Here is a 20,255-nt window from a genome sequence, read left to right as displayed (position 1 = left end):
GGCAAACACTGGGAATGAGTAATGTTTTTTTTTTTCTTTTTGACAGCACCACTAGATTTATTTCACACAACCAATACATAGTTGCCTAGGCGATCAGCGCAAAGGCACAGAAAGCCTGACAGAGTGCCAATCACGCGCTGACACACAAATGAATAACCAGTCATACATAAATAAATGAACATAAGTTGGAAATGAAACGACATCGTGATTTTTAAAGAAGTTATGCCATTAGACACAAAAATATGCATATTTTCTTGAAGGCCATGTTTATTGTGTAAACCCACAAAGTTAGATCTCCTGAAAATTGATGAGCCCTTCCAAATCCAAAAGTATGAATGATGATAGTTTTTTTTAATAGTTTTGACAAAGGTGTTTTGGCCTGCTCGTTGGATATAAAACATTTATACTACTCCTTGCCACGAGACAATCTCCTGCTTTGCGTGGAAGATTACATAGACAGCTTTGGTGCTGTAGTATACGTAGCATTGCGGAAGACAGTAGGCGGATCCATAGAAAATTTCCTTGAATTGGTTTCCTAGATAAACGTACTGTTTTACACACTCTAGAAGCTGACTGGCGATCCAACACACTCTAGAAGCTGACTGGCGATCCCAACTAGTCTGCGTTGATTCACACTCCTAAGCCTTCCCAGTCTAAGAGATCGAATACTTCTTCTAAGCATGCAGTGAAGAGTATTGGGGAAATTGTGTCTCCTTGCCTGATCCCTTGCCTGATAAGTAACTTTCTACTGTTCTTGCGGAGAACCAAGGTAGCTGTGGAATCTTTGTAGATATTGGCCAATATATTCATGTATGCCTCCTGTACTCCTTGATTACGCAATGCTTCCGTATACTTGACAACTCTTGTCGAGGTCGTGCACAATTTTTTATTCTTGTTTGTTGATGTATGTGTATGTATGTATTACTATTTCTTAAGTGCGCCAGTACCAAGAATACCAGGTTATTCAGGGCATGTTTGGAAAATTGATTTATTGATCGATTGGCTAGAATTTGCACCTAACCTCGGTGATGCCGTGATCAAGCAAATGTTAAAAACCATATATTTGCGATTCAGTCTTACTGTAATTTGTATCAAGCAGCTACCTCACACATGCAGTGTATCTCCTAAATTAATCAAAGAATGCCGAAACTGTTTTAAAATAATCCGAATTCATTGAAGCGAGAAGCTTACCTGTGCGCTGGATTTCTTTTTGATACAAAATTGAAGAATTTCAGTATGGAGCTTTGTTCACAAGCTAAAAAATTGTTGAAAGAACAAGTAGTGTCAACAAATTTATTAAAAAGAGCACCGAAACAAAATACAAATAGGAAGACATGTACTTTCACAGTAGTCTTGGAACACGTCTGCAAATACTTTAGTAGGTTCGGCGAAATGCGACGTTACATAAACAATTATAAGTTCAAATATCTTATAAAAACGTCACCTGTGTTTTTAACAAACGCATTCTGAATTATTATTTATCAAACGTTTAGAAGCTGCAAACTTCCTTCTTGTAGAACGTATACCCTGCTCCGCAAGCATTCTTGAAAGCATCTTTGCAGTGTTGTGGAACAGGGTCGAGGAATTCGACTTCCACCCAAAGCATGCACTCTGAAAAAAAAAACGATAAAGAAAGGAGATAGACCACGGCATTGTTTAAAGTTATGGTTAACGTTGCGTTGAAGGGTACAGATTATGCATAGTTCAGAATATGCATATGCTGTATTGTACAACCTACACTGCACGGTTGACCACAATGAGAAAGACGTGGTAAAAAGCAACAATTTTAAAGACAATAAATACAGGCTATTATGAAACAAAAATAGCAAGCAAGGTATAATAAAAAATCACAGTTTGTGCTCAGCCCTTTTCAGTAAAGCCAAACGGCACACCCTCTGCTCTAACGCACGAAGTTTGACTGTTTTCATTTTACTGTTGGAACTTCTTTCAGTTTCGCCCAACGTGCAAATATTATAAAGGGTAATGGTGGGATTGATAGGGGAAATATAGAACACAGTATTTGAGGACCGAATCAATACTGAGCAGGGATCTTGCATATGATTTCTACTGCCCCTGTATTTCTATTTTTATTGATGCCGCGTCATAGGCATGTAGCGTTTGCAAAGCTTTTAAAGTTAACGGAATGAGCTCGTCGTACTAAAAGTTGCATTCATACGTATCCGTCATGAGCGCTCATCCTGCGAACTGGGGTAAACTTACAATGTTACTGACCACCGAGAGTGATTGTATAGTTCTCGTAAATATGTATTTGACAGTGTGCAAGGCGTCCTCTAGACTCCGTCGTTATACGCGAATCGCATCAGGACATTTTGATGTATAGACATTTTTACTGTGATATGAGATTAAATCCTCTGGACGCTCACCGCCGGAAAACTAGATAGTGCAGCTTATGGAGGTGAAGCTGCCATGCCATTGTCCCCTGCAAATCCTCTACTGACAATCCCCATTAAACATAGCCTCCGTCGACAATGTTCCTGTGATCGCCTTCATCGACACTGGCGCACACTTATCTATTATGAGCGCCCCTTTACGGCGCCGCCCGCAGAAGATTATGGCGCCGTGTATGACACAGACAATACGTGCTGCCGATGGTGGTGCTGTTTAAGTGATAGGAGTGTGCACTGCCCGTGTCAGCACTGCCGGTTGTTACACTGTTCTTTATGCTGTCCTTGCTTGCTGCCCCCATGACCTCATACTTGGCCTTGACTTGCTATCGGCATGCTCGGCCTTAATAGATTGTTCTTCTGATACACTTTGCCTCGATCTTTCTCTTTTATTAGATGCCTGTGAAACACCCGTCAGCCGCTTGAGCCCCGCCGCTTTTGTTCGCGTATCGCGTTTAGCCGTCACGTACCTGTGTTTGTCATCGAACCCTCCCGTTCCTGACGCACGCCTGACGCCCAATGCTACTGTGCCACATACCATCGCCATATTGGCTGATAGCTGTGTGTTCCTCACGCTACTAGAGTTTGGTGTGACCCCCCAAGTATTCCCCCGTAAGATGTCGCTTGCCCAACTCACCGCTATAGGAGACCATGACGTCAACGTTGTTGCCTTAAATTGTCCTGAAGAAGCTGAAGTTTCCCGGTCACCAAGTTCTGACAACACAATTTTTCGAAAAATGATCGGATCAGACCTTTCGCCTGACCAGGCCGACGCTCTCTGTCGGGTTTTGGCCTCATACAGCGACATTTTCCACATCCGTGATGGACCCCTGGCCCAGAATAGGATTGTCACCCAACGAATCAACATTGGGGACTCTTCGCCCATTCACCGTCGACCTTACGGTGTGTCCGCATCAGAGCGCGAAGTGGTTCAAAAAGTAGCCAAAATGCTTGCGAAGGACATCATCGAACCATTATCTAGTCCTTGGGTCTCCCCCGTCGTATTAGTAAAGAAGAAACACGGCTCCTGGCGTTTCAGCATTGATTATCGGCACTTCAACAAAATCACCAAGAAGGACGTGCACCCTTTTCCCCGTATTGACGACGCCCTCGACTGCTTCCATGGTTCCACCTTCTTTTCATCCCTGGACCTTCGATCTGGCTATGGGCAAATCGCTGTTGACAACCTGGATGATCGCCTTTGTGACCCCTGACGGCCTTTACCAATTCAGGGTCATGCCTTTCAGTCTCAGTAATGTACCAGCCACCTTTGAGAGAATGATGGACACACTGCTTCAAGGATTTAAATGGTCGACTTGTTTATGTTAACTGGACGACGTGATAATTTCTTCCCCAACTTTCGCAACACATCTTTAGCGGCTTTCGACCATTCTAGCAATTTGCCGACGACCTGGCCTCCAGCTAAATTCCTCGGAGTACCACTTCGCTCTTTGTCAAATTTCTGTGCTGGGCCACCTTGCTGACGCTTCCGGTTTCCGACCAGACATAGTGAAGGTACGCGCTGTCACTAACTTCCGCGTTCGACGCTCTGTCCATGAAAGTAATTTCGTCGGGCTGTGCTCCTACTTTCGTCGTTCCGTGAAAAACTTTGCGGCACTCGCACGTCCATTCACTGACCATCTCCAGCAAGACATCACCTTTTGTTGGGCTCCTCTACAAGCTGATGCCTTCTCTTAACTCATCGCCTCCCTAACGACTCCACCTATTTTTGCCCATTTTAACCCAGCCGTTCCCACAGAATGGTGCACAAACGCTAGTAGTCACCGAATCAGTGCAGTTTTTACCCAAAGCCAACAAGGCATTGATCGCGTTATTGCGTACGCAAGTTGTCTCCTTCCGAAATTTGAAAGCAATTACTTTATTACGGAACGGGAATGTCTTGCCCTTGTCTGAGCGGTTTCGAAATTCCGTCCTTACTTGTATGGCTGCCATTTGCGTGTTCTCGCTGATCATCACGCTCTCTGTTGGCTTTTTTCACAGAAGGATCCTACTGGGCGACTTGGTCATTGGACACTGCACCTTTAGGAGTACTCTTACTCAGTTACCTACAAGCAGTCCGCCTCCATCTGGACACCGACTGCTTCTACCGCTACCCTGTTGACCAACCTGATGGATCAAACACCGAACCTAGCCCCTGCGTCATGTCTGTCTCAGTTTCTCCAGATTGGTGGCGAACAACTTCGTGATGCTTCTTTGCGATCGCTCATTGACCGTCTGGAATCCGCACCTAACGACGCCTCACTGCGTTTGTTCGTCCTCGTGAATGGCACGTTTTACCGTCGTGACGTCCAGTCAGATGGCCCTGAGCTGTTTCTCGTTGTGCCTAAACATCTGCGTTCAATGGTCCTGCATGAGCTTCACAACGAACCATTTGCTGGTCACCTTAGCGCATATCGCACGTACGACCGTGTCCGGCGCTGTTTCGTTTGGCGTGGTCTCGCCCGGTGTTTTCAACGTTACGTGACCTCCTGCGATAAATGTCAACGTCAAAAACAACCTGCCGCACCCCCTGCTGGATTGCGTTAACCGCTTTCCATCCGACCGAGCCAGTTTTCCGTGTTGGTTTAGACCTTCTCGGTCTTTTTCCCGAGTCAAGATCCGGCAACAAGTGGGTCACCGTTGCTATCAGTTATGCGACCAGAGCCGCTATTCTGGACATTCCGCCATTTTCTTCTAGGCGTGACGTAGGCGCGACGCTTACAAAATGGCGCTCATGGCCCCGTTTTGCTTTCGTAACGTGACGCAAATTTGACGTTTCGCCTAAGAAACTATAATGTAGGCATTTAAACTAGCGTGGTTGATAAAGCAAAACAGTTTTCCTCCCCAGTAAAAATAAAGCAGCTAGCTCAAAGCGTACAATTATTCCATCAAAATCGTTTCTCGCTTCCGTCGTCTGCATGCGCGCAGGCTGTCGTCTGCTTCATTAGCTAGGATGCGTGTCCTCGGGAAACGGAATGAGTCATCGTATATTGGCGCCCACGCGCTTGCTTTCTACCTTGAGACAACATACGCGACCTGCCAGTGAGGATCGGCGCACGCTCTAGGCCGCGTTATCGCTATCTCGTGAACCGTAAGTCACTCAGCCCGACTCGGCTAGCTGAGAAGCGGCCGAATATCATCGATAGCGTTGCGCGCGCCTCAGGTATCCGCTTGAGCGACGCAAGCGCCGGCACTGCCATCTCTTGTGCACTTCGCTGCTTACTCGAACCGCGAGAGGAAACTTCAAGGCGCCGCCTTGCGTACATTTCTTTTTATAAATTAAAAAGTCACCGTTGTCATAGCTTTTAATGACGCGAAAAGTCATTAACATTAATTACAATACAAACGCAATAGTGAAAAGTGCAAAATGTCGCAGAAAGTTTGCTAGTTTCAAACAATATTATTTCAAATAAACGTGTTTTTAATAAAAATGATGGTGCAAAACACAAATGCTAACACCACCCGAGAGCGATGCAAATGCTATGAGCACGCGTTGTGAACAAAAGATTTTTATGACCCGAAATGACAGGTAAAATGCGGCGATACGCATGCCTCTCCACTGTCATTGCATATGGCCGCTCATTACCATAATTCGCGTGGCTCGTCGCACCACAAATTATGGCGGAAAATCTCTGCAATGGCGGCCGAGCGCAACGTCACGCAACGTCAAATTGACGTTTACGAAACAGCCCTTCCTGTGACGCTCTTCACAGGATATTCCTTCAGCCAATCAGCAAGCTGACATGCCGGCTATCTTGGAACGCCACCACATATTCGCGAAATTACAGATGCATCGCACGAGCTTCTGCACGCTACCGTCCACTTTCTTTTCAAAGCGTTAAAGTCGCAATAGAGGTGCCAAGGACCACAAAAAAGTATTAGTCGATAAAGTTTGCAGCTCCACGTCATGTTTCATCATTCTGACGAAAACGCAAAATTGCATTTAGCAAAACTTCCGTTTCCCGGCACAAATTTCAAAACACGTGACCTCTGGACAGCCAATAAGACAGCCAAGATGGCGGATAATGGCGGCCGTGCAGCCGCCATGCGTGTCCAGAATAGAGCCTCAGGTATGCAATCTCTAGAGCGCTCCCCACTAGCACTGCTACGGACGTTGCCGATTTGTTGCTCCACGATCTTATTCTACACCATGGCGCCCCTCGCCGATTGCTCACAGATCAAGGCTACGCATTTTTGTCCCGAGTAATCGACAATCTTTTGTGCTCCTCCTCAACGCAGTACAAGTTGACCACTGCCTACTCTCTTCAAACAAATGGCCCCATCGCTCGTACATGCTCTCAATGTATGTTTCATTTGACCACCGTGACTGGGAGCTGGCGCTACCTTCGTTACTTCCGCCTCCAATTGAACGCGTCACGATACAGCCGGTTATTCACCTTTTTATATGCTCTTTGGCCGTGAACCGACGTTACCACTGGATACCCTACATCCGGCTGCTGGCGCGCCTAGCACGTGATGCACGTGATGCCATCGCTCCTGCCGATCGCGCGCGTCAGACCGCCCGCTCTAGACTGTGGGCCTCGCAAGCGACCCGGAAGCGCCTTTATGACAACCGGCATCACGACGTCCGCTCCTCACCCGGTGCCTTAGTTTTCCTGTGGTGTCCATTCCGTCGTGTTGGCTTGTCCGAGAAGTTATCTCGGTACACCGGCTCCGTTCCTTAACCGGATCGTCCGCCAGGTAGCGGACGTAACCTAGGAGATTGTTCCCGTCTCCCCAACTTTGCCACCTGCGATCGCTCCCAATGACATAGTTCACGTCAGCAGACTGAAATCATACCACCCTCCTTCTAACGACAATGTTGGAAGTGTACCAAGACGCCGCTCCTACCGCCGGAGTAATGCTACGAAGTTACCACAACCCGAGAGAGCCATTCCGCCTGAAGCAGACAGCGAATAAGACGGGTCTGTCTGGCGCTGGGGCTGTCCACCATCTTGGCTACTGTGTATCTCAGTGTAAATACAGTGGGCCTCTTCAATTTTCCACCTCTGGCTGCTACGATGCGTTTCTTGATCGTGTGTTTTAACAGCGAAGCTGTTTAAGCCAGCCGTACACTCTAAAAAAAAAAGGGAGTGACATTTGCTCCTTTAAAGGAGGAACGGCGATGTCCCCTATGTTCGTCTTTAAACGGAGGACCTTTCCTCCCTCATGGCTGGGAGCAACTGTTACTCCCTTTCCAAAACCAACATGGCCGACTCCAGGCAAGTGAAGCCAGCAACACGACTATAGGCTTAACAACTAGGATTGAAGCTACTAGGGGCGCCAATACAAGGCTTCGAGATTCGCACGCACTGTGCAATGGTCTCGGAGGCTACATGCAATAAAAGATTTTAAAAAATTATATGTACAAAAAGATTTTTCCCACACGCGAAACATGTGAGTACGTATTATTATAATATTATGACACGCATTTTCTATATATACCATTCTATTATTTCTCTTAATTCTCACAGCACTTAATGACACTTAATTAATAGAGCTCACACAATGGTGTGAGCTCTATTAACACACGCACATAGTCACACTGTCCGGTTTATATAATACACATGGTCACACTAACAAGCATACATAGACATTTTACACACAGACGTAATCATGGACAGATTCATTGACACAACAATTCATAGAACACTGACAGAACCAACACGCACACATTCGCGTATAACGACACAGTTCACCTTTTCCTTTTTTAGGGGCGAAGCTCCTTATGGCGGCACCCGTTCCGTCCCCGTCGTAGTAGTAGTGTGTAACCAGTCTGAGAAAATGAGAAAAAAATTCCGAAGTTGTGTCCGCAGCGCGGAATCGAACCAGGGACCCCTCGCTTCCGAGCGCGCGGCGTTAGCCCACTACGCCACGAAGCGGACATGGACAAACGCACCACGATGGCTATAAATACCCAACATTAACGAAAGGCCGCGTTTATAGCGCGTTTCTCACGCGTTTGTGCTAGCGCGTTACGGCCCGTGTAAGAAGCTGGTGTAAGACGCTGTGGCCTCTCCACCTTACCTTCAACGCGTTTCGAACGCGCTGCCCAAAGCGGTGGCAAGTAAAGTTCAAGTCGATGAGCGTTTATGAATACGGGGGGTATACTCTCTCACCAGTCATGTGATCGCGTCGGCAAACGCGGTGCACGTTCCGGCATGTGTAAATGGCTGCGTAAGACGCTGTGGCCGCTCCCCCTTACTAGAGAGTACTGCACGTTTCTAACGCGTTTGTGCTAGCGTCCCCTTAAGCGGGAGATCCGATGATTCCCTCCGGAGCTTCGCCCACTCATCATCATTCACCTCGTGGATCTCCTGTCATTTTTTTACATGCTTTGCGTACGATCTTATATAGGCACGAAATGCGACCCCCCAATTGTGCCGGAATGCAAATCAGTTTTCTGCCAAGTTAAACAATTGCTGGTAAGACAAACCTAAACGTATTAGGTGGTATGACAGGTACAGGCAATGCACACAGACCTTTTAATATAGAGATGCAGAATTTTGAACGGTTTAATTACAGGGTTTTAACGTAGTCCCGTGGCTACGGCGTTGCGACGCTAGCCACCCTACCGCTGGGCTCGAGGACGTGACGGCCGCTTTTAGGCAGAAAGTAAAAGCGCTCGTACAGTGCATTGAATGCACGTTTAAGAACCTCGAAAATACATTACAGAATTTATTTCTACGCTAAACCGTTTTGTCTCGCGACAGAGTTGGGCGCAACACGGCTAGTTAATATTCATGTATCACGGAGGCCACCACAGCCTCACTAGTGTGCAGGTGGCGCCGTTGTCATTCCTCCGTCTACAACGTGCTTGTTGGATGTGCGAGCGTTTGATCGTGTGTTTTTGTGTTTGCGGTAATGAAATGTGACGTAGTTAGCTTCAATAATAGTGTTAGAAGATAGCTTGTGTCTTGCTGCAAACTCGCCTTATGCGTGGCGCGCCAGGCAAATGTGGACCAACGATTTTCGTGCCGGGTAGTGCGTTGCTTTTGTGTCATGGTTGTGGAAAGTTGGGTGCATGTCGCAAAGAAAGCATGCGAATTATTAGCGTGCCTGAGCTCGTCCACTACGCAGCGGCATGTATGCTGCGACAGCGCCTCCTTTATTTGCCGAAATAAAGCAAATAAACCAAGCAAACCTCGCTTGCCTGCTCCCCTTTCTCAATTCACTTGTGAACTGTTGTGCCAAGCAGCCCACAGGTGAAGTGAGAAAGGCACCCAGGCAAGCGAGGCTTGCTTAGTTAGAGATACCACCAAATTTGTCTTGTGTCCGTCAGCGCTAGTGTGGTCTATTCCTTTGATCATCTGTATATTTGGTCGAATGTACATAGGGCAGACTGGCCAGCTGGTGCCTCAACATGCATCCAGGAGAACACGTTAATCATCACATTTCACTCGAAAGGCCAGTATGCTCGCTCGACATGGCCGCGCATTGTCATGTAGGGCTTCAGGCCGGATTAAGATTGTTCATCGGTTTTCACAAACGGGGAAAGAGTGCCAAAAGAAATCAGTGAGGCATACCACACAAACGAGACGTGTGAGCCAGCCCCGTTATCAATGCAAGAAAAAGCAACCTTTCTTGATGACAAGTGAACAAAATTAGTCTGTGCTTATCCACCTTTTTTAATGCAAATACTGTTCATCGTGATTTTATGTCTTTGTATTACAACTTCTGCCTTCCCTCTGATAGGACTTGCGCAAGATATAAGCACACATCCAGTTTTATTGTTATTTTAAATCCTTCCATCAAAATAAAAAGTCCCTTTTTAACAGCATTCATGTTGTACAGTTTCCCTTCCCTCTCTGTAAATTATGTCATCAAAAGTTACGTGAACTGACCCGCAAACTCATAAGGATACTACAAAATGCACAAATATGGTGATAGGTATCTGTTGGCATACTGTAGCAATAGTAGGTGCAAGCTAGCTTACACATTGTTGCAATACTTCAGTTGTCACATGGCTACAATGCTTAAGACACCACAGCAGTAAGTGCACAACAAAAACAGGCAGGCACATCAATCAAATTTGACTTCAGCAGTCACAACATACGCTCTTTCATGTAGCTAAAACACTAGCTAATATGTAGAAAGTATATGCGCAAGTATACTTAGCATAGATACTTGCCTACCCAACTTAACACTACTCGAGTTGCAGTGCATATGGTGCTTGTTCTAGACACCGGTATTTTTGTCAAAAATACGTTTACAATTACATATAGCACTTTGTATTCATCCACCCAGTAATAGAAGTCTTACCGATAGCATTTAATTTGGACTTGCTGGTTAACATTTTCTACCTGAACAGTGCCAAGTATAATGAATAATTTTAAAGGACTGCCCACTGTGCTGATGAAACTCAGGATGAAACAGAACACATGGAAAGGAACCCAAAGTATTAGAAATAATTCTTGAGAGCTGTAGAATTAAGCCTTGGTTGGTTGATTATCACTATTAAAATTACACTAGTGTCAATCAGAATGTTCTGTGTGGTCATGTTGAAATCAAATGCATTTGATGAGCAACATTGGCAATAACCAGCAAATGCCATAAGAGCAAGCAGACATTTAAGCACTATGTGCGAAGTAGTGTGTTTCTTTAATGAGACAGTAGCAATACACTTAACTATCTACAAGCTAACTCTGTGGTCTATGCTGTATTGACGTAAAGTGAAAAACAATGTAACTAGACAGACTCGCAACTGCTACAATGCCACTTGCATGCATCGGAATAGCTTGCCATGAATATAAAATAAAATAGCAAGCTTACAAGAAAACACCTCACTGGTGTAGTAGCTGCAGCACAGTGAATACTGGCTTTCATGTATCATTTCAAGAAGTTCCAAGCTCGTCAAATGTGCATTTGCCAGTAGTATTTATTCTGGGAACAAGACAAATAATTGTAAATATGTTAAACAATGCTAAGCACTCCGTGTACTTAGACCTGTGACAAATTTGGCCCACTACACTTTGAATTCTTACATACGCAGATACTGCACAAACATAGTAGCATAAACAGATGAAAATCGGAAATAAAAGCTACAGCATGAAAAACAGTTTCAGAACAATGAAACCAAAATAAAAAGTAATGAACACACCTTGTACTTAGCAAAATTGAAATGTTAATCGCAGCCAAGTGATTGTTGAAAGAAAAAATACTCATCACATCATGTTGGGTCTAGTTTTCTTATAGAACGTGATAACGTGTGCAAAACAGCTATGAACACAAATAAGCAGCAAGTTGCATAAATATTTAGTCAATTTAGTAAGCTGTGTTGAGTAATACGTCGACTAACTTATCAACGAATGATACTGAGATCCTACTATTTGGAACACGTACACTTCATATATACCTGACTCGACCATCCAGATTACACGTTGCACCACGGCGACCATAGCCAAGGAGTCCCTCCGTTATGTGGTCACAGCCTCGCCACTACAAAATAAATTATGTGTTGACTTATAGCAGTAGCCCATTAAAGCTGTCACATGGTGAACACATGCGAGGAGCACCTAAAAATAGTCACGAAAACAATGTTTGCAGTAGTGCAGGGTGGCAACAGTCCACATGATAATAAGGCCCCTTCATCTCAGTAAAATTTTCAACACACGCAGGAGCAGCAGATCACAAACAAATGTTTCTTTACATAACAATTCATTTCTTTTTTCTTTCATAAGCAACTTTCCCGTCATGTTTAGTTGCGTATAAGTTATGTCAACACGCCTTGTCTTAAAAAGTAAGCTGTACTAGTAGCAAGCTGTGATATTTTCTCATAAACTGCTCGTAAACCGAAAACCTCATAAGCAGAGATTATTTGTGACGTCGAAGCATTTATAAGCGAGGAAACGGGATTGCAGTAAGAATCGGTGAAAAATCACATGGGTCGCTATTATGCAACTTCAGCAGAAAAGAGGGAGCTCACGCACAGGCGCACATGATCACGATTATTTCCGAACATAATATTTCTCATCGGAAGAAGACGCTTATCAAGATTTTCAATTTTGCATTGAGGCAACAAACTTGCATAACTAAATTCTGCCAACCGGCACTCAGCAAGCATCAGCACAGGTATTACTGTTGTCGTGGGAGTGCCATTTTCTACGCTCACGCACTCTGTGCACACACGAGGAGCACGCACAATGCGAGTGTAGTTAGCAAGCACGATTACTTACCTTTCGAATGGTACGACCCGGTTGAAAAGCGCTCTCCTAGTTGCCTGTGCTGCGTCGACGATGTCACTCCCAGCCAGCGCCTTCTCTATTTTTCTAAAAATAAAGGAGGCACTGTCCCAGCATACATGCATATAGATGTTGAGACAAAAAGAACCATTGAACAATCTATATCGTACATTATAGTTTAGCATAGAAAGAAATTCTATAATGTATTTTCGAGGTTCTTAAACGTGCATCCAATGCACTATACCAGCGTTTTTACTTTCCGCCTAAATGCGGCCGTCACGTCCTCAGTGTCTGAAGGCGAGAAGCGAAATATCACTGAAGTGGAACGTTTCAGAAGACATCCCCAGTTGTTAGCCGTATTTCTGCGTATTATGTGAATAGAGAATTGCGCGGCATCATTTCGCCGTTACTTCGCCTACAAGAAGCACGTGTATCGCTTTCACACAAAGGCCGCTGGCATTAGCGCCGATGAGCATACACCTGACTTTGGCTGTGGTGAAGCAACTGGAGAAAATGCATCTTAACTGATGCCTCAACTTCATCAGATACAAACAGTGATGACACTGCTTCGAACTTTGACTTCATTGCGACAATCAGGGAAGCAGATAGCGATGTTCTACGTCAGAATCATGGAAAAGTTGCAGCTACCGTTGAGTACCACAGATGAAATTTTCACCCTTGTGAAAGCCCTCATTTATGATGTCATAGAAGGGATGTTCAAAAAAACTGCAAAGCTCCTAGAGGAAAAAAGTGGCACCGTGCACAATAGAAAACCTGGCATGCCAACTGAATGCTGCGGATATTGTTGTCAATATATTTTCCGACTTGACAAGTACTCACATGAGAAAAAAATACATTTCGGAGCACTTTATTTACACTGAAGCTACTCAGATGCCACTGCAGACTGGCAGTTACAAAGACTTTACATGTTATATTTCTATCTCTAAACTGTTAACAAATTTCCTGAAATGCGAGGACTTGCTAGAATGCATTTCACAGTCCGTGTCAAAATCGCAAGATGTGCTCTATGACTTTGCTGATGGCAATGCATTCAGTCAGTACCGTCAGCTTGCACAGGATGCCAGTCATGGCACTATATTTCTGCTTTTGTACACTGATGAGCTGGAGCTTGTAAACCCTCTTGGTGGTGCTGCTGGACGGCACAAAATTTTACCAGTTAACTTTTCTATTTTGAATCTGCATCCTCGGCATCGGTCAAAACTCAGTGCCATTCACTTGCTTCTAGTTGTGGAGTACCGTGTCATGCTACGACATGGCCTGGCCTAAGTGCTACTGCACTCGTGCAGGACCTAAATTTAATATAAAAGAATGGAGGGGGGCACTGGCAGTCTGCACTTTAATGTTGTGACTGTGGCATTCTCGGGAGATAACCTCTCAATGCACCTCTTGGCAGGTCTCCAGTGCTGCTTTAGCAGCGGCACAGTCTGCCATTACTGCTTAGCTCAGCACAGACAATTGCGGATGCTGCATAATTTGGATGACTGTATCGAGAGGACAAGTGCAGCACACAAGAGCCACCTTAAAGCATTCACACTTGACCCAGCTATAAATGGGCCCTTGTACGGCATTACAAATGTATCGCCATTGCAAGGCCTTGAAGAGTTTGATGTCACTGAACAATTACCTCCTGATGCCATGCATGACATACTTGAAGGGGGTATTGACTGTGTTCTTCCCTACGTTTTGGAAGGTTTAGTTGCTGACGGAGTGATCCGCAAGCAGGACCTTGGAAAAACATTGTCCTTCAAGTATGGCTTTCATGACAAAAAGGCCATACCTCCTGCCATTAGGGACGCATTTCGTAGTGGCAAAGCCAGCCTTAGGGGATCAGCAAGCCAAAAATGGTGCCTCTTTCGGCTGCTTCCCCAAATATATGCAGAGTACATTCCTGAAGGCAACCCTCATTGCATGGTGTACTTGGCATTCAGGCATCCCAAAGCCACTGAGAAACCAGCACTCTTCAAAGTTCACTTTCATGTAGGCACAAAAAGGCACTTAAAAGCGGATCCTAACGGCATATACTTCTGTTGGCATTTATATGTCACAGGCACCTTCCCTTCAGGATGCTCAATGGCTGGCTTTCGCATCGTTTCTGCACATTGAAAAAATGGCTATTTCGCCCCTGTTTTGCTTATTTGTCAAGATATAACTTCTGAACAATGCTTTGATGCACACATGCCGAAACCCATCTTTTCTTATGGCTGCTGGTGACATTGAACCCGGGTTGACGAGGTGGAACGCATAGAAATGCATGTGGTGCGCTGTTGAAGGCTGTGGTTTGTCATGGCCCCTTTAGGTGCCGCATGCTTTCTATTTATGTGCCATATTGCCTGCATCTTCGAGTGTTACAGATGGATAATAGTCACCACGGTCGATTTTATTTGTAAGGCAAGTTACAATAAAGAATTGCTATGTATTGATTTGCAGACATCAACTGTGCCACTGTACGTATTACTAGTTGGCTTTGCATACAATGTTGTAGAAGTGTACTTTTTGTTTTTTTGCTTCTGGAAGAACCATAATGTATTTGATCAGACTATTGTGATGCCTTATTGAAACTGTGGCAGACACCTGCTTATTTCTTCCACAGAGTCTTAAAACAGTTTCTTGCTCAGGTAGTGTGCTTTTGTTCATCATAGTATATTTGTTTTTACTTTTGTTATATGTTAATTACATTACTTTCGTTTTTAATCACTGTAGTGCGATTCTTTAAAAATCATTAGATGGCAGTACTTTTGAATTGTGCAGATTTATTATGTTATTAGCTAGTAAAAGGTGACGCTCTTAAATGGCAATTTGGGCTTGTTGATAATTTATTACAAGCAGTAGATGTATAACACAACTATGTATAGGCTTTTAAGGACTGGCACGGCAAAGTAAGGCTGATAATTATGTGGACTAGTGGGAAATGGGGATTTCATGAAGGAGTAGCTAAAAACTAATTCAGGACAACAACGATTCGAAAGCATTTTTGATGCATAACACCTAATGCTCGTGACATCTGAACATGCAACATCTCACTTGTAAAGCTTACCAGTTTGGCTGACAACACGTTAAGTTTTCTTTCGTTTGAAAGCAATTTTAAGTTAAGATAGTGACGGAGGCAAGAGTAAATAAATGCACACTTTATTACAGCATGGCAAGTCTGCTTTATTATCACACACCTTTGCCAGCAATTTCGGTAATTTTTAAGCAGTCAAGATTGGTGGCATTCAACAACATTGATGGAAATTCATGAAACAATTAATTATTGCAAGACATCACAACAAAGCAGCAAACACAACAAAATCGGCGATTGTGTCATTTATGGTTGGCTCTGGCGTCTGTATTTTTTTCAGAAGCCATGCAGGTTATAGAAGCAATTACGTCGCGTCTTTTGATGTGCTGAACTTCCACTTCGATGATGTACATATAAAGGTCCAGTGCTTGTTCCAGTTAGCCATGTATTCTAAAAGGAATAAAAAATTGAATTGTGAAAATGTCATTCTCAAATGCAGTAACGCATGACACTGAAAAAAGTGGACAAAGTTTTTTTCAAACCGAATATGATGTAGCATGGTGCATGAAAAACAAATCAGATCACTTGGCCTTCTTTGTTTTGAACCACGTAAACAACATAGTTAAATAGCTGTAGAATAATATGTTACAATTTGCATAAAAACTTGACAAGAGACTACAGTTGCTTTCAAATTCCGCCCCCACCGCAATCGGCCACAGGAACCGGAGTCGAAGCCGCGACCATAAGGAAATAAAGCACCATAGCCACTGCGGCCATAAATTTCAGTGGCGATCGATTTCGGGATACTATCGGTCACTTTCTGCACCGCTTTCATTACACGTACGCGTTTCCACATATTTGTTTTTTGTTAACGCAACTTAATAGGCACTTTCGCACTAATAATAATCGCACGACAGCCGCATGTACCGCGAGAATAAAGAAAAGAAATATCCTGAAGCATTATCCCCTAGCATGAGCAAGAAGATCTAGATTACCAATACATTTTAAGGTCTTGCTTGCATCTCGGTGCAGTAAATACTGTCTAACAGGACTGCGTCTAAAATGTATAGCCTATTGCTGAGAGCAATTCGTATGCGCATACCAATGATCAAGAATAAATAACTTGCCTGTTTTGCGATCAACCTTCCTCCACCGACGTTCATGATATCGCATGCGCATCGTTGCGCGATGAAGTATCCATGCAGCACATTGAAGGCACTCAAACACAGTCAGTGGGTGAAGTGATCGCCTATGGTGCTCGTAGAGATGGAACCGATCGGTCGCAGCCGATGAAATCGCAATGAGCTACACGGGATCACGGCGCAACTCATTTTCAGGTCCCGGGGTGCTCGCGCTAACGGAGGAAAGTTCCTCCATTTACGATTGCCGCAAGAGGGCGCAGCGCGTGAACCTTGCTCGAAGGAGGAACTCGCTGGCCTGAAGGAGGAACAAAGCCCGTTGCTCCATTCTCACTCCCTTTTTTTAGAGTGTAATTTGTGGTTCGTAGCAAGAAACTACCAAGAAATAAAACAAAAATAAACTTTCTTGCCGAGGCGGGATTTGAGCCCGCGTTCCCCCGGTCCCAAAGCGAGCGTCGTAACCACTAGACTATACAGCCACTTTTTTTTGAACATGGTATTTATTACAATGAATGAAATGTTGTATTTACAGCAACTATTTACAATAATATGAGTACCAAGTGGACATAACTAATCAAACGTCAACGAGCAGTCCATATGAAGATAACGTCACACACAGCAACACCGTCCTTCATAGCAAAAACTTGTAAGGGGAAGTTAAACACCTAATCAAAAGTGGATACCAAGCCGGCTGACATTCTTCTTGGTCGTAAATGTCCTTTAATAGTATGATCATCTGAACGAAATATGATCTCGAGGAAATTGTTTTCTCTGCATTTCGGTCTTGCATAGGAGATTTCCATAGGCTATGAAGGCCTATCAGTAAAAACATATCAAATGGAACATCTTCATACGGTGCAACAAGATATCGGATACTGTGAGAATTTAGATCAAAATATTTTTTGCAAATTTCTGTGGATAACATCCCAAAATAAAATGGCATATTTTCAAACAATAAAGCAGTGTTCAATGATTTCAGGCACGTCACATAGGCGACAGTTAACAGACGAAACGAAAATATTCCTTTTTTTGCAGCCATGTTTTAACGGGCAATGTTTCAGTGTGTAATTTGTAAAAAAAAGTGTTTGTAGAAGGGGGAACTGGCATGTTGCGCACTCTCGCAAGCACATCATGTCCAGGTAATGTGATGTATACGGATCGATAAAACGGCGGAGGGAACAACATCGATATTAAATCTTTGTAAAGACTTTTTCGTGACACAGTAAACAAATAATCTTTAGAAAATCGAACAGTCAGAAAAGAAATAGAAAAATAAACCTCATGCATAAACCCCCATAAACAAGGTCTAGAAATTAAATCTGAGGACACCACCAATTCTGGCAGGACATGAACCAGGTTAACCTGCATGAAAGCTCGTAATACCGGATGAGAGCTATCCCGAAAAAAGAAAAAGCGCGAGACTAACTGTCGCACATATAAATGCACCAAGCCTAACGCTCCAGCACTCACTGGTCGAAAAATGTTGTCGCGTCTCATAGGTTCGAAACTGGAAGACCACATAAACATTGAAAAAATCCTATGAAAACGTTGAATCTAAAACCTTGCGCAATGACGAACCTGAAAGACATAGAAAACTTTAGTTGCCAAAAACATGTTTCAGGCTTCTGCTGTTCCAAATATTGATAGACGGTGCGGGACAAAGGTATTTGTGTAGTGCTGGAGGGCTGGAACGCGCTCTCTCCAGTAGTGTGCACTGAACTTGTAGGCATGCAGTGGAACTCCTAGATATTTAGGTGGCACACAGGACCACTCAATGCCAACATAATGTGCTCGTGTAATGGCCCAATATCCAAACCATAGCCCTGAGTTCTTAGTGTTATTCATCCGCGCACCGGAAACAGAACCAAACTCTTCTATGATAGAAAGAGTTTTATAGATTCTGGGCTTGCCTTTACAGAAAAATGCAATATCATCAGCGTATGCTAAAACTTTTATCTCATTACCAAAAACATTAAAACCACGAACACTGCTGCAGTTCAAAATGCTCAAACAGAGTGGTTCTAAGTAAAGGGCAAAGAGGAGCGGGGACATGCTTGTTTCACTGAAGAACGGATGTGGACGGGATTAGAGAGGCTACCATTGACAACAAAGCGGGTTTTACAATGACTATAACAAAGTGGAACGCCATTAGGCACTGTGGATCCTACATTGGCGTGTTCTAGAAGAGAAAATAAAAACGAATGCCGGACCCGATCAAATGCCTTTGCGAGGTCAATCTGGAGCTTTGCAAGTTGATCATAAGTCGAACAGCACTCAAGAACTGTGCGAGCGACGTGTATGTTAGTTTGTATGGAACGGCCTTTGATACGACATGTTTGATGAAGACCAATAAGAATTGAAATCGCTAACTGCAACCGATTGGACAAAATTTTAGCAAAAATTTTGTAGTCCACGTTTGACAATGTAACCGGTCTATAACGATCAACAGAACGTAATTTTTCTCTGTCAGTACATTTAGGTATTAACACTGTGTGGCTTTTTGTGAAAGACTGTGGTAATTCCTCTAGTTCAAAACTTGTTAAATATATATTCAGTAGAACAGGCGTAAGAATTGACTTAAAGGTTTTATAAAATTCACCCGAAATGCCATCGGTACGGGGAGTTTTTTGACATGGGTAACTGATCAATGGCAACCTCTACCTCTTGTTTAGTAAAGGGACCACTAATGACTGAACAGTGTTCGTCAGTTAGAGGAGTTATTAAAGACGCAAAGTATTGTAGACGCTCGATGTTCTGGTCTCCAGAAGCACCACTGAAGAGCACCGAATAGAAGTCTTCGAATTGAGACACAATATCACTCGTGTCAGTTACTAATGCGTCTTTGGAATACATGTCGGTAGTAACTTTCGTAGAAGCGTGGCGGCGTTCATCAATCAAAGCTTGACGGGTCGGCTTCTCAGAAAGCAAGGCGCGATTATTACGTGACCGAACACGGGCGCCTCTGTAGCGCACTGCGTCAAACGTTTGCAAGTCACATTTCACATTTGCAATGTGATCAGCGTACGTTCCAGGAGATTCACATTCAAGCTCATAAAGGCTATATAGACTTTTCAACAATTTGTTCCCTTCATACTTTTTGTAAAACGACTTAATAGAACCAAGTTCAATGTCGACTGATCTGATTTCTTGCTTAAAAAGCTCCCATGCAGCGAATAGTGGCAAATCAAGAGAGAAGGAATTTTTCAGTGCTAAGCATACCTGATCAGTAAACATTTTATCACCAATTATAGATGAATTTAACTTCCAGAGTGCCCACAGAGGCCGGAAACTAGCACGCGCGTCTCCGCCTAGTCGCGTAATTACCATACAGTGGTCGGAGAACGAAATAGCGTGAATTTTGCACTGGAGACTTCTAGAAATCAACGATGTCGAAACATATATACGATCGAGTCTAGAATGTGAACTTCCTTGAGTGTACGTACATGAACAAGATATTTGCCCCGATGCTCCTATATCTATGAGGCCCGCATTTTCAGTGATGCCAAATAGC

At 43.9% G+C, this 20,255-nt stretch overlaps 1 protein-coding gene across 1 annotated transcript in view; it reads right to left on the bottom strand.

Annotated features, from left to right (window-relative positions):
- Positions 1-1,286: 1,286 nt before the first annotated feature.
- LOC119462852 (uncharacterized) overlaps positions 1,287-20,255 on the bottom strand; it is a 91,017-nt gene continuing 72,048 nt past the window's right edge. Inside the window, exon 5 of the mRNA XM_049672039.1 lies at positions 1,287-1,611. Coding sequence (XP_049527996.1) covers positions 1,490-1,611 — 122 coding nt within the window. The 3' untranslated portion in view covers positions 1,287-1,489. The remainder of the gene's footprint in view (positions 1,612-20,255) is intronic.

The sequence above is a fragment of the Dermacentor silvarum genome, chromosome 8 (genome assembly GCF_013339745.2).
Source record: "Dermacentor silvarum isolate Dsil-2018 chromosome 8, BIME_Dsil_1.4, whole genome shotgun sequence".
In the NCBI taxonomy this organism is placed as follows: Eukaryota; Metazoa; Arthropoda; class Arachnida; order Ixodida; family Ixodidae; genus Dermacentor; species Dermacentor silvarum.
Note: the sequence above shows the minus strand (reverse complement) of the source record. Positions and strands in the feature narration are given on the sequence as shown.